Genomic DNA, 14,850 nt, shown 5'->3' with positions numbered 1-14,850 from the left:
ATGTGCTGGGCTGGACTTGGCCCACAGACCATAGTTTTCTAACTCCTGCTCTGCTGTGTTCCCACCACCCAGAATTAACTATTATTAGATTTGGCTTATTTGCTCACAGTTTTTTCCCCCTATTTTCTGCCCTTTTTTTAAAACAAAAAAAATCACTACCACCAATCAATCCCCTATTCACATTCCTAGAAACAACAACTATTATGAGTTTGGTATGCATCCTTTTAGACTATTTTGTAATCTTTCATATATATAAATCCATGGAAAATATTTAACATTGTTTTTAAAAATATCTATTCATGCCGATACTTAATAGGTTTGGTACATTCCTGTTGACTACTGTATAGTATGGTATTGTCTGTAGGCACCCCATTTTATTTATCCATTGCCCTATTGATGAAGATTAGGTTGTTTCCAGTTTTTCACTATTAAAAGCCTCTGCTACAATGAATACCCTTGTATATGTCTCCTTGTGCATGTGTGCAGCTGTTTCCCTAGTGTAGAGATGGAAGAGTAGAACTGTTGGGCCAAAGAGTATTTGCATTTTTAGTTTTTAAATTACCCGGCAGAGCGGCTGTTCCAATTTTTATTCCCACGAACAGTTTATGGTTGTACCACTTCCCACAGCCTCACCATCACTTAATATTGTCAAATTTAAACACTTTTTTGCCAGTCTGTTTGGTGGCATCTTATTGTTGTCTTGTTTTGTATGTCACTGATTACTAGGAGATTTGCTTACATTTTTGTTTCTGGTCATTTGAATTTTCTTTGAATTTCTTGTTTTTAATTTTTCCCCATTTTTGTATTGAATTGTCTTTTTCTTACTGATTTCTAGGAGGTCTTTCTGTGTTCTTGGTTTTCCCCCCTTTCTGTTCATACGTTTTTGTCAACACAAAAATATACAGTCATACTTTTTTTTTTTAAATCTACCCTTCTTGTCAGTAATAGTCATACATCTTATGTGAAAAAAATCCTCCTTTAACACAGTGGCCTCCAGCGACTGTCCCATTTCTCTGTTCTCCTCATGGAAAAACTCCTCTGAAGGTAGCCTCTACTTGTTACCTCTACTTCTTTATCTGCTGTCTTTCCTTAGCTCACTCTAATCAGGCTTTTGTCTGTACCAGTGCACCCAGACTGCTCTTGTCAAGGGTGTCATCAGTCTTTATTTTGCCAAATCCAGTGGTCAGTTTTCACTCTACTCAACCTTTCAGTAACGTTAAACACAGTTGATCTCTCCTTCCTTCTTGAAATACCTTCATTCAACTTCCAGGACATCATACTTGGCCCTTTTCCCAGTCTATATTACTTCTTTGAGGACTCAAATAGTCCCGTGGTTTTAAACACTACCTACGTGGTGGCTGATTCCCAGATTTATTTCTCTTGCCCTGACCTTTGAGCTCCAGATTCATGTATCCACCTGCCTACTTGACATTTACACTTAGATGAATAATACCCATCTCAAATAATATGTCTAAAACAGTACCTTTTATTCCCCCCAGAAATCCTCTCCAGGGTTCCCTACTTCTTACCACCTCATTGCTACCTCCTTAGTCAGGGCACCATTGTCTTTCTTCTGGAGTATTATAATGACCTCCTGCCTCTCTACCTGCTTCCATTCTTGCCCTTTGCAGTTTTTTTCTCCACCCTGTTACCAGAATGATCTTTTAAAAACACAAATCAGATCATGTTACTACTCTGCTCAAAAACCTTCAATGAAATTCTGAAAAACAATGAAGATGGGGAGGAGCTAGTTTCCACATATTAAAATTATAGGAAAACTACAGATATTCTAAAGCTATATCATAAAAACAACTGGTACTGGTGCATTAATAGACAGACAACGCAATAGAAAAGGAATTGAGAAATAGTCCCAATATATATATGGGAATTTAATAATGATAAAGGTGGCATTTCAGATCAGTGGAAGAAATGTGGATTATTTAATAAATAATGATGTGACAACTGAGTAGGCACATGGAAGAAAATACAATTGGATTTGTACCTCACAATTTAAACCACAATGAAATCCATTTGGAGAAAAGACTTAAATGTAAGAAATAATAAAAGTACTCAGAAAAATATAGGGAAAACGTTTTAACAACGTAGAAGTGGGGAGAGTCTTTCTAAGTATGTCACAAAACCCAGAAGCCATAAAAGAATCAACGGGGAAATCCAACCATATTTCAAATGTAACTAATTTCAGAAAAGGCTAGTTTTTTAATATGTAAAGAGTTTCTGTGAATCAATGAAAAGATCCAGTACTCAGTAGGAAAACTGATAAAAGTGTGATCCAAAAGTTTATAGACCTGGACATAAAAATATTTCCTAAACATATGCAAAGATATTCAACTTAAAAATTAGAGAAATGCTGGTTAGAACTACAGTTTAATCAGATTGGCAAAGAAAAACAATGGATAACACTGTTGAGTCATTCCTATTGCCAATAAGAGTGTAAACTGGTAAAACTGCTAGAGGGCAATTTAGTAGAACCTGTTAAAACTTAAAATGTAAATACCATTTACTCAGGAACTCCATTTTTAGGAATTTATCCTTCAGATACTTTTGCACATTTATGGAGTGAAATATGTCCAAAGATATTAATTGCAGCATCGTTTGTAGTAGCAAGAGCTTGAAAACAACCTAGTTGTTTCATCAGTGGTCAGGGCCATTCTGTGTTCACTCTGAGTTACTTTGTGAATTAGGAAAAAATAGCCCTGCCTGAGCAGAATCTGAAATGCACCTCTTTCTAATCCCACATGGGATTTTACATGGCCTGGCAAGTGGAGTCCCCTGCACAAGCATGCACAGTGGCCTTGTCGGGGCTGTAGTTAAATATGGTATATCCGCACAATGGAATACTATGCAGTTATTAAAAAGAATTTGGCAGCTCAATATGTACAGACATAGAGCAATCATAGAACAAAAAGAAGACACAAAACAATGTATAGCATACTGCCATTTGTGCTTTAAACATACACACACACACGCTTGCATGTATGTATAGAGTATCCCTGGAAAGCAACCAATAAATGGGTAATAGTGGTTGCCTCTGAGGAGAACCGAGTGACTGGGGGAGAATTTTAAGAGGGAAAATTATTTTTTCATTGTTTATTATTTGAATATTTGAATTTTATGCCACACTGCCCATTCAAAAAATATGCATAGAATTTTTTTTAAAAGATAAAGGAAAACAGAGCAAAGATTGAATAGAGAGTTCACAGAAGAGGAAATACAAATAATGCTTTCACATGAAAAATACCTAACCACACTACAGTGAGATAATTTTTCACTTACTGAAAAATAGCAAAAAAGGTCAGTAATATTCTGTTGACTGGGATGTCAGAAAGAGGCTCACATATGTATTGCTAATGGTCACATAATTTGATATAACTTATATGGGGAGCAATTTAGTAGTACCAGCAGAATTAAAATTGTATACCTTGTGACCCACCAACAGTACTTCTAAGACTTTATTCTGTGGCTATACTAGCACATGTAGAATTAATTTATGTGTAAAGATAGTCATTGCAGCGTTGTTTATAATAGCAAGAGATTTATAACATCCTAAATGTTCATCAGCAGGGACTCTTCAAATTACTTACAAATGTGTGGAATACTATGCAAGCTGTTATTAGGCAGCTTTATACAAAGTTATGTAACTATATCTACAAGATCGCTTGCTAAGTGACAGGAGCAAGGTGCTAAATCTTGCTAATAATAGGCTACCATTCGTAGTCAGAAGCAACTTATTCAATAACATAGACCATCTCTAGAAGAATGTACAGTAGTCCCCCATTTTCCATGGTTTCACTTGCCAAGGTTTTAGTTACCCACAGTCAACCATGCTCCAAAAATATTAAATGGAAAATTCCAGAAATAAACAATTCTTAAGTTTTAAATTGTGCACCGTTCAGAGTGGCATGATGAAATCTCATGCCATCCCACCTGGGATGGGAATCATCTTTGTCCAGCATATCTATGCTGTGTATACTACCCACCTGTTAGTCTCTTAGTCTCAGTTATCAGATCAACAGATCACAAGAAAGAAGGATGAGTACAGTACAGTAAGATATTTTGGAGAGAGAGAGACACCACATTCATAAACTTACAGTATTTTGTTAAAATTGTTCTATTTTGTTGTTATTGTTAATCACTAACTGTGACTAATTTATAAATTAAACTTCATAAGTATGTATGTATAGGAAAAATGTAGTACGTATAGGTTTTGGTACTATCCGTGGTTTGGGCATCCACTAGGAGTCTTGGGATGTATCCCCCAAGGGTAAAGTGGGACTGGGAACAGTGGTCGTGTTCAAGGTTGAGTCTGGATAGATGGCAGTTATTCATGTTTACACTTTTATACCTTTTGAATTTTGCAGTGAGTGTATGTATTACTTTAAAAGTAAATTTAACCTCCAATGGCTGCTGATCACATTTAAAATACAGTCCTAATTTTGTTTTTAACTAAGACCTTCCAGATGCTACACAATTTGGCTTCTGCATACCTCTCCATTCTCCCCTGTTTACTCTGTTTCAGTCTTGTTCTTGTTGATGTTCCTAAAGCATGCCAAGCTTTCTCCCACTTCAGAGTGTTTGCACCTAGTCTCTCTGCCTGGACTCTTCTGACCTTAGGCTTTTGCATGGCTTACTCTTTTGAACAATGCAGAAGATCTCTGCTGAGATATTTACCCCAGAATTACCCCTCCTCCATGCAATCATGCTGCCTTCCCTTACTTTAGTTTACTACCTGGAATTATACATTATATGTTTATTTTACTTATTTATTTTCTGTGTCTCCCTCTAAAATGTAAGGCCAGTAAGAGAACGACTTTGTCTTGTTTTCTGCCTTATCCCCAGGGCTTAGAATGGTGTCTAGCTTGTAGTAAAGACTCAGTAAATATTTGAGTGAATAAACATGTTTTAAATATATTTTCCCACTCTTCTGTTTATGCTATAACTTTGATTTATAAAGACCTTTGTTTATAAAAGTTTTAAGTTTTGAGGTAATCAAATGTATCAGTATTTTCTGCTTTGTTTTTACTCTTTTGTGTTCTATTTAAGATTACTTTCTCTGAGCTCTGGTCATTTGAAAGTTCTCCAGTGATTTTTAAAGTTTTGGGTTTTTTTTTTTTTTTCATGTTGAGGTCCTTCATTGATATAGTATATATTTTTGCGTATGTTCTAAGGTTGGGTCTCATTTTTCAAAGGGGCCATTTGTTGTAATCAGCAAGGATTGTTTTCATTGTTTTAATCTTACTGTAGGTGGAATATTTTTCCTAAAGTAACAAATGGAACTGATACTGACTGGAAGAATTAGAAATTAATGTATATTTTCCAAAGTGACTTTTATATTGCAACCACTCTTTCAGAGTAATTTATTTCACTGGATATATATCACCTTTAAATTGATAGCCAATTATCGTAAGTGATACTAAAAGAAATCTCTTTTTGGTTTCTGAATTTGTTTTTAACTAGGGAAGACCACAGGTAAATGCCATGAAACTTCTAACTTTCCAGTCTTCCCAGCCTTTTAGGCTTTTAAAGAACAAAGCCGTATTGTGCAAGCCCGTCACACAGACCAAGGCCACCTCTTGCAAACCACATATACAGCACAAGGAATGTCAGACAGGTATGTGTCCTGTGCTTTCCCATGTCAAAGTTTATTTTCTGGTTGGTTTGTTTTTGTTTTTTAAGAAAGGAAAAGAAAATAATTGACAATATTTTGGATGCGAAAACATTATCTTGGATCACACACTTTGAATACCTAATTTATTCCTTTCATAATTAACACTAACTACTATTAAATTGAATCCATATGTACACAAAGCATTATGTGTAGACAAGTATCTCCTATATGTGTGCACTGCTATTTTTTAAATGTATAGACAAGCTATAATTATTAAGATACAGATTTAATTAAAAGCATTACTGATTTAACCTCAGTTCTTTTTTTGTTTCTTTTTCTTTAAATTTTTTTAGAGACAGGGTCTTGCTCTCTGCACATGCTGGAGTGCAGTAGTGTGATCATAACTCACTGCAGCTTGAACTTCTGGGCTCAAGTGATCCTCCTGCCTAAGCTGGGACTATAGGTGTGCGTCACCGCACCTGGCTAATTTTTGTATTTTTTGTAGAGATGAGGTCTCGCTATGTTGCCCAGGCTGGGCTTGAACTCCTGGCCTCAGTTCATCCTCCGGCCTCAGCCTCCCAAAGTGCTGGGGTTATAGGCATGAGCCACCACATCTGGTCCTTTTTTTTAATTATTATTTAACATTGTGAATTCAGTCATCAGTTGCTAAAAAGTACAACTAATATGTTTGGGGTATTGGTGATCAGGAAAATTGTTTGAACGTATACTTGAAAAAGTTGTGAAATACCGCCCCAATCCATGTTAGCTACTTTTAATCCCACTACCCTTAGATTTTCAATTATTTTAATAGCTACTGTGCCCAAAGCAGTTTTTAATATAATTTTACTTCATAGTATATACTGTATTTAAAAGCTTAGTCTATGAACAGGTGATCATGAGTTTTTACTTTCAATAAAAGTCAAGGAAAATCCTGTTTTCTTTCCTCAGGACATTTACTTTATATTCCTATTAAAATGATACACTCTGTGCACAAGAATTTATGTTATATACACACTCACACGTGGAGGGTAGTAAAGGATTTGTGGACGTTTATATGTGTGGGTACACATCTTTGTGAATTCTAGATTAAATATTAGATTGTTGTCTAATACTGTTGTAAAGTATTACATCATGCTGCCTTCCCTTACCTTGGTTTACTACCTGGAATTATACATTATATGTTTGTTTTACTTATTTATTTTCTGTTTCCCTCTAAAACGTAAGGCCAATAAGAGCAGGACTTTGTCTTGTTTTCTGCTGTATCCCCAAGGCTTAGAACAGTGCCTAGCTTATAGTAAACATTCAAATACTTTGTCATTTGACATTACATTGGAAACATCCTTCCACATCAGTATAAATTTAAATAATACATTTAGATTCTTAACAGACATAGATTTCAATGTTTTTATAATATAACCAACCCCCTAAGATTGGACATTTAGATTTTTATAAGCATATTGAAGTATGTTAATAGATCTTTGTCCACTTGTCTAATTATGTCCTTAGGGTAAATCCCAAGCAGTAAAATTACTGACAGAAAGGCTATCATAGATTTTTTTTTTTTTTGGAGACAGTGTCTCGCTCTGTTGCCTAGGCTAGAGTGCCGTGGCATCAGCCTAGCTCACAGCAACCTCGAACTCCTGGGCTTAAGCGATCCTTCTGCCTCAGCCTCCCAAGTAGCTGGGACTACAGGCATGCGCCACCATGCCTGGCTAATTTTTCTATATATTTTTAGTTGTCCAGCTAATTTCTTTCTATTTTTAGTAGAGACAGGGTTTCACTCTTGCTCAGGCTGGTCTTGAACTCCTGATCTCGAGCGATCCTCCAGCCTCGGCCTCCCAGAGTGCTAGGATTACAGGCGTGAACCACCGCGCCCGGCCTATCATAGATTTTTAAGGCTCTTGATCCCTGTTGCTAAATTGCCTCTCCTGAAACATTGCATCAATTTATGTTCCAGGCAGCAGTGCTTGAGGGGATTCATTTCTCTACTACCTCACAGCCACTACTAAAATTAATAATTACCCTTTATATTTTTCTGCACCTTCAGTGCTGAAAAATTTCAAAATTCAGAAAGGTTGAAAATATAGTACAGTGAACACTAGTATACCATTCATCTAGATTCATCAAATGTTTACTTTTTACATTTGTTTTCTTTTTTTTCTCCTGAATTCTTGAAAGTAATTTAGTCTTAATTTGATGTATTCTGTGCACTTTAGCCCTAATTCCAATAATCTATTGGATACTTGGGATTACCTGTACCTGTACTACAGCCTACAGTTTTATTAAAGTTCAGTGACTAAGCTTTGGGCAAAGAGAGATTCAGTTTTCAGTGGCATCATGGAGGTATTATGGTTTGTGTTTAAACTTTAATCAGTGTGTTCTTTTGATAAATATAAATAGTAACAAATACAAGTTTTAAATGTATGGAGAAAAACCTAAAGAACGTTGCTTATTTATTCTTGAAAATAACAGTGATTCAAATATTTCATTCAGATTTACCTCTGCCTAATGAGAAAAATGATGCGGAACTTGATTCTCCACCTGCAAAGAAAAGAAGAATAGGTTTTTTCCAGACTTATGATGTGGAATATTTAAAAGTTGGTTTTATTATCTGTCCTGGATCAAAAGAAAGTTCACCAAGGCCACAGTGTGTCATTTGTGGAGAGATCTTATCCAGTGAAAACATGAAGCCGGCAAATCTTTCTCATCATTTGAAGACAAAACATTCAGAATTAGAAAACAAACCAGTAGATTTTTTTGAACAAAAATCTCTTGAAATGGAATGTCAAAATAGTTCTTTAAAGAAGTGTTTACTGGTTGAAAAGTCACTTGTGAAAGCTTCTTATTTAATTGCTTTCCAAATTGCTGCCAGCAAGAAGCCATTCTCTGTTGCCGAAGAATTAATTAAACCATATTTAGTAGAAATGTGTTCAGAAGTTTTGGGTTCAAGTGCCGGAGACAAAATGAAAACCATTCCCCTTTCTAATAATACGATTGGACACAGGATTGATGAACTATCTGCAGACATTGAAGATCAGCTAATTCAAAAGGTCAGAGAGTCAAAGTGGTTTGCTCTTCAGATAGATGAGTCATCAGAAATCTCAGATACCACTCTTCTTTTGTGCTATATTCGGTTCATTGATTATGATTGTAGTGATATAAAAGAAGAATTATTATTTTGCATTGAAATGCCTTCTGAAATATCTGGTTTTGAAATATTCGAACTAATAAATAAATATATTGATAGTAAATCTCTGAATTGGAAACATTGTGTTGGTCTCTGTACCGATGGGGCTGTAAGCATGACTGGCAGGTATTTTGGTTTAAGGGCAAAAATTCGAGAAGTTGCCTTGAATACAGTGGCATTTACACGTTGTTTTATTCACCGGGAACATTTAGCAGCAGAAAAGTTGACTCCGTGCTTACATAAAATTCTTTTGCAGTCAGCACAAATTTTAAGTTTTATAAAGAGCAATGCATTGAATTCACGTATGTTAACAATTTTGTGTGACGAGATGAGGTCTGAGCATGTGAATTTACCACTTCATGCTGAAGTACGTTGGATATCAAGAGGGAGAATTTTAACAAGATTATTTGAATTACGACATGAAATTGAAATATTTTTAAATCAAATGCATTCAGATTTGGGCAAGTATTTTCATGATCAGGAATGGGTTGCACAGCTGGCCTATTTATCAGATATATTTTCACTTATAAATGAATTAAATTTAAGTCTCCAAGGAACTTTGACTACTTTCTTCAGTTTGCATAATAAAATCGATATATTTAAGAAAAAGTTAAAAATGTGGTTGAAGCGCACACAAGAGGATGATTATGACATGTTTCCTTCATTTTCTGAATTCTCAAACTCATCAGACTTAAATATGAGAAGCATCACAAATATTATTTTTGAACACCTGGAAGGACTTTCTCAAATATTTGATGACTGTTTTCCACCAGAAGACGACTTGCGTTCAGGAAATTTCTGGATAATTAATCCCTTTATGAATCACCAAAATAATCATCTCACCAAGTTTGAAGAAGAAAAACTAACACAGTTATCTTCAGATTTAGGATTGCAATCAGTATTTAGATCAATGTCTGTAACTCAGTTTTGGATAAATGCAAGGACAAGTTACCCAGAACTTCATGAAAAGGCGATGAGATTTTTATTACCGTTTTCAACTGTTTATTTATGTGATGCTGCCTTTTCAGCTTTGACTGAGTCAAAACAAAGAAATCTATTGGTTTCTGGCCCTGCAGTAAGACTTGCAGTCACATCTTTAGTTCCAAGGATAGAAAAATTAGTAAAGGAGAAAGAATAGCAACATGCATATTGCTTATCATCAAAGTCAATAATTTTGTGTTAAGTTTTGTATAAGTTTCCTAAAATATAATTTCCTAATGTGGATTTGTGTTTTCAGTGATTAAATAATGTTTTCATAATTTTTCCCTTTTTGAGGAATTTAATAATTATGCATTTATACATAATTATGTATACTTTTAATAATCCAGGATAGAGAATTTAGTTATTATATCGATCCATAGATTTGGACTAGTGACAAAGATTGCAGGTAATGCAAGGCCCACCCAGTTTATAATGTAATAGCACAACCTGGATATTGAAACAGCTTGGCTTTAGAAGTACATGGGACATTTCAGTCTTCAGCCAACAAGCCACCTACCCCAGCAAGGTTGTGAATAAAAAGTGGTGGAAAAGCAAGATCTAAGCCGCTTGGCTAACAAGAAATGGAAGCAGCAGGGGAATTTGAGACTCCTGCTTGGGCCTCTCTGGCTCACTAGACCAAGGCTTGGCAAACTTTTTTCATAAAGGGCCAAATAGCAAATATTTTAGGCTTTGCTGGCCATATTGTTACAACTACTCAACTCTGCGGTTGCAGTGCAAAAGCAGCCATAGACAATATGCAAATGGATGTGGCTGTGTTTCAATAAAATTTTTATTTGCGAACACTGAAATAAGAATTTCATATGATTTTCATGTGTGATGCAAGCTTCTTTAAACATTTTTTTATTATCCAAAGTAAACATTATTAGCTTGGGGGGAGGGGGAGAGTGGAAAAACACCAGACAACTGGCCAAATTTGGCCCATAGTTTGCCCATCCCAGCCCTAGACAGATTTCCAGGTAAGAGCAGATAGGCCAGGAGTGGCCCATAGGCTTTGTCAGTGAAAACCCGAAACCTCTCTTCCCGTGGCTGCAAGTATCTGAATTTTCAAACACCTTTCATATTTCAATTTTAGCTGAGAGAAATTAGAGGAAAGAGATATTTCAGGCAAAGATAGAAAGGAACAAGTTACTTAATAATTATGCTTACTGATTTATTGCTTCTAATTTTATCAATTAATTTACTAGTTTATAAATAATTTTCTGAGGTCTTACGTGTGCAGGCTTTGTGCTGGGCCTTTCAGGACCTCCGGAGAACTGTTAAGGCTTTATCCCCATCTACAGATGCAGACACTGAGGCCCACTGGGGTGGGGCGACAGCTCAGATCTCACAGCTTGCGTGACACAGGCAAGAACCAAGCCCGGGGTGTTCTGATTGTAACTGAGCCCCATCCAGGTACCCACGGGTGTTTGCCTCCACTCCGTGTGGGCTGGGAAAATGAATTCCAAGGGGCCGGTTCAGTCAGTCAGGGCCAGTGGCCTCTGTCCCCACCTGGGTGATGGGGATGCCCGCCCAACGCTCTCGCCGCGTGCAGCAGGCGCTGGGCAGAACAGGGTGGCGACCCCCTGGCGGGCGCGGGCGAGGACGCTCTGGCGCGGGTGTTCCGGCCGGCCCTGGGAGGGAGGAAATGAACCGGAGGCAGGGGCGGGTTTTCGGCGGGGCCAAGCCTGGGACGTCCCGCAGGGCGAGCGCGGCCATGGCGCTCCTGCTCTCGGCTCTGCGCGTCCTGCTGGGCGGCTTCTTCGCGCTCACGGGGGCGGCCAAGCTCTCAGAACAGCTCTCGGCTCCGGCGTCGGAGCAGATGGTGAGCGGCGCGGCGTGGGCGGGCGGGCCCGCAGCGGCGTGTGCTCGGCCCGGCCCCAGCCCGGCACGGCCCTGCCTGCCTTCGGGCTTCCGAGGCTCAGCTGGAGCTGGGGGACGCGCCTGCACACCTCGACTGAGGCGTGGGGAGTTCCTCCAGTCCTCCGGAGCTTCCCTAGGCCGGAGGGGAGGGGACGAACTGGCAAATTTAGAGCCGGGGGAGGAGTCCTCAGGGACCCTGTGGGAGAAGGGTGCAGAGGAAAAGTGACTGAGCTCCCTCCTCGCCCTCTTCCCCTCTTTCTTCTATTGCTTCAGTTCTTGGGAGGTACTCCAGGCAGGGGTTTAGTCATCTTGGCTCTGCAGGGTAGGAAACCTGCCCTGAAGGTGAAGTGTATCTGCTCAAGGTTGCACAACTGGTCCGGAAGCAGGACACAAACTACTCTCCTAACTCAAGATCTTAACTCGTGTCCTTCCCATGAAGCCTGAGAGTGAAGCCTAGAAGTCGCCAGTCAGCCTCCTGTCTTGTTCCACACTCATGGGAAGGCATTCATGTCCTGCCCACCAATCCCCCAGACTCTCAAAGAAGCCAGACTTGGAGATCTCTGCTGGCCTCCCTCTCCCTGGCCCGGATACTCCCCCCTACTCTGGGCTTGGGGTGGGGGGTTATTTGGGGAGGTACATCCCCAGAACCAGACAGCTTAGAGCTTCTGCTGCAGAGCTGAAGAGGGGGAGCAGGAAAAATAGCCCTGAGGGTCAGGGGGAAGTTGTCACTTGGCCCAGGGGAGAGCCTGACTCAGCCAGAAGAATCACTTTGAGCCCCGTTAACGCTGCCCTTGTGTCTGCTGCAGTGGGATCCAGGATCCAGCCGGGTAGATTTAAAGTGGAATCTGTTTAATGAGTCCTTCCACCCTCTGCCCCACCTCCAAATATTCCCTACATAGCAGCCTGAACAGAAACCACACTGGGCACAAGAAAGTAGCTGTGGAGTTCCCCAGGCCTTGGCACTAGGGAGCCAAGCCTAGTTCCCTCTCCTGGGATTTGGGACTGGGCTGTCATCTGTTGAGAGGTCTGGTGAGAACATTAGTCAATCTCTGCCCTTCTCACTGGGAGCACAGAGCCTGTTTCCTGATTACACAGCTCAGCCCTGCAGGGCAGCCCTCTCCTCTCCAGGCTGATCGTACGCCTGGATCCAACCTAGAATAGTAGTAGTTCCTCTGTCCAGGGAGTTGAGAGTTCAGGCACAGAATGCCCCTGTGGGGTGCCTGGGCAGTGCATCCTTGGGGAGCGTGGCTGATAGGCATTCCCTGCTGCCCCTAGAAAGCCCTGTTCGTGCAGTTTGCTGAGGTGTTCCCGTTGAAGGCGTTCGGCTACCAGCCAGATCCGGTGAGCTACCAAACAGCTGTGGGCTGGCTGGAACTGCTGGCTGGGTTGCTGCTGGTCATGGGCCCACCGATGCTGCAAGAGATCAGTAACTTGTGCTTGACCCTGCTCATGATGGGTAAGGGGGCCAACTGGCCTGAGGAAATGGGGTCTTCTGGGGGAGGACGATGGAAAGACCTGGCTGTTCTATCTTACAGATGCCACACCTCCTTTTTCTTTGGGATCTGGAGCACTTCCTGCTCCACTGCGGTTTCCATAGTCTTCAGTCTAGGACAGGTGCTGTTTAAACTTAATATGCTATGACACTCCCATGTCAAATATACCTGGTACCTCAGTTCTAATGGCTGCATAGTATTCCATTGCGAGGATGTTCTGTAACCTCAAGGCCCCTGCTCCTCTCTCCACATGCCACTCCTGGGAGGGGGGATGGAGCAGCAGGTGCCACTTGACTTATGTGTCTGGCAGGTTGGTGTGGAGAGCAGGGAAGCTGGGGCCCTCAAACAAGAAGGCAGAGAATTTCCCTAGAGAGGCCCCCTCCTTGCTCTGCCCACAGGAACTGCTGATGTACAAAGACAGCTGCTGCTTCAAAGGCCAGATATCTTCAGGCTCTTCTATGTCCTCTGGCCTGTGTCACCATTGCTGCCACCACTACTACCCCACCCCCCAGGCTTTCTTTCCATCTCTGGAGCTTCCCTCATTTTCAGATCTTTCCAACATCTTCCTCACCAATCCCTGGGCCTCCTTCCCTCCAGTAGGTGTAGGATTAAGAAAGGAGAAGGATCAGGAAGAATTTGTCCCAAATCCCAATCTGCCTATCTTAGCCCCTGCCCTATTTTGCTGGATTGTTTCCATTTCTTTCTTGTCCTTTAAGAGGAGCTACATTTGTTCAAGACCCTTCTAATTCCTGGTCCTGCTTTCTCTGGGAGGCCAGAGCGATGAGTGCATCTAGTTTTGGGTGGCTATGTGTGTGTGTAGCGAGGAGGTGGTTAATGAGAGAGCTTGGGCTGGAGTGGGTCAGCCCAGGCTGGAGAGCCCTGAGCTCCTGGATCTCCTTGGTTCTCCCAGGGAGCCTGAGGGCCCTCACTTTCCATTCCAGGGGCTATCTTCACCTTGATGTCTCTGAAAGAGTCACTAAGCACCTGTGTCCCGGCCATCGTCTGCCTGGGGTTCCTGCTGCTGCTGGATGTCTGCCACCTCTTAGGCTAAACTAAGAAGGCGATCAGACTCACTGCGAAGAAGACTCCAAGTGCATTCAAGGAATCGTGGGAATAGAGAGTCTTTGCTCTTCATACCATGCAGCTGTCACAGCAGGAACAGGGTAGAACACGCAGAGTCTACCACCTTGTTACCAATACGTCCAGGGCCATCCAGTATTGAAGGAGATGTCTGCCTGGCCCTGCTTTTTCTCTTCAACTTTACTGCTCTTTTTTGAGGGGTACATGTTATACATACTAACATTCCTATGTCATATGAAAATTGAAAAGAAATTTAAATCAACCAAAATTCTAATGTCCCAAAATAACCACTTTTAATGCCTTAGTATACCTCTCAACTTTTTTCCGTGCCTTTATACAGATACATTTTTTTAATGAAAATGAGACCATATATCCTACTTTATTACCTATTTTTTAAATCTAATATACTGTAACACCATTCCATGTCTGTTTTGCCTCATTGATGTTACTGGCTGCATAGTATTCCATTGTAAGGATGTATTGGAGTATATTTGCTCAACCCCTCACGAGGAACATTTGGGTTGTTCTTAATTTTTTTGCTGTTGTAAACCTCACAGTAAATCACCTTTGCATACTTAACTTTCTTTATCTAGAAGTTCAAAAGGCATTCCTAAGGTTTTAAA

The 14,850-nt window shown here is 40.3% G+C and overlaps 2 protein-coding genes across 2 annotated transcripts in view; both read left to right on the top strand.

The window, feature by feature from the left end:
* Positions 1–10,053, top strand: part of ZMYM6 (zinc finger, MYM-type 6) — a 36,073-nt gene extending 26,020 nt beyond the window's left edge. Inside the window, exons 15-16 of the mRNA XM_012642367.1 lie at positions 5,476–5,629; positions 8,120–10,053. Of these exons, the coding sequence (XP_012497821.1) occupies positions 5,476–5,629; positions 8,120–9,951 (1,986 nt within the window). The 3' untranslated portion in view covers positions 9,952–10,053. The remainder of the gene's footprint in view (positions 1–5,475; positions 5,630–8,119) is intronic.
* A 1,447-nt stretch (positions 10,054–11,500) lies between these two features.
* Positions 11,501–14,603, top strand: ZMYM6NB (ZMYM6 neighbor). The gene is made up of 3 exons (XM_012642368.1): positions 11,501–11,616; positions 12,930–13,110; positions 14,089–14,603. The coding sequence occupies exons 1-3, from the start codon at positions 11,509–11,511 to the stop codon at positions 14,196–14,198; spliced, it is 399 nt and encodes a 132-aa protein (XP_012497822.1). The 5' UTR covers positions 11,501–11,508; the 3' UTR covers positions 14,199–14,603.
* Positions 14,604–14,850: the final 247 nt, after the last annotated feature.

This window comes from Propithecus coquereli, unplaced genomic scaffold (genome assembly GCF_000956105.1).
Source record: "Propithecus coquereli isolate 6110/MARCELLA unplaced genomic scaffold, Pcoq_1.0 Scaffold178, whole genome shotgun sequence".
Classification (NCBI taxonomy): domain Eukaryota; kingdom Metazoa; phylum Chordata; class Mammalia; order Primates; family Indriidae; genus Propithecus; species Propithecus coquereli.
The sequence above is the reverse complement of the archived record's forward strand: the minus strand, read 5'-3'. Positions and strand labels throughout refer to the sequence as shown.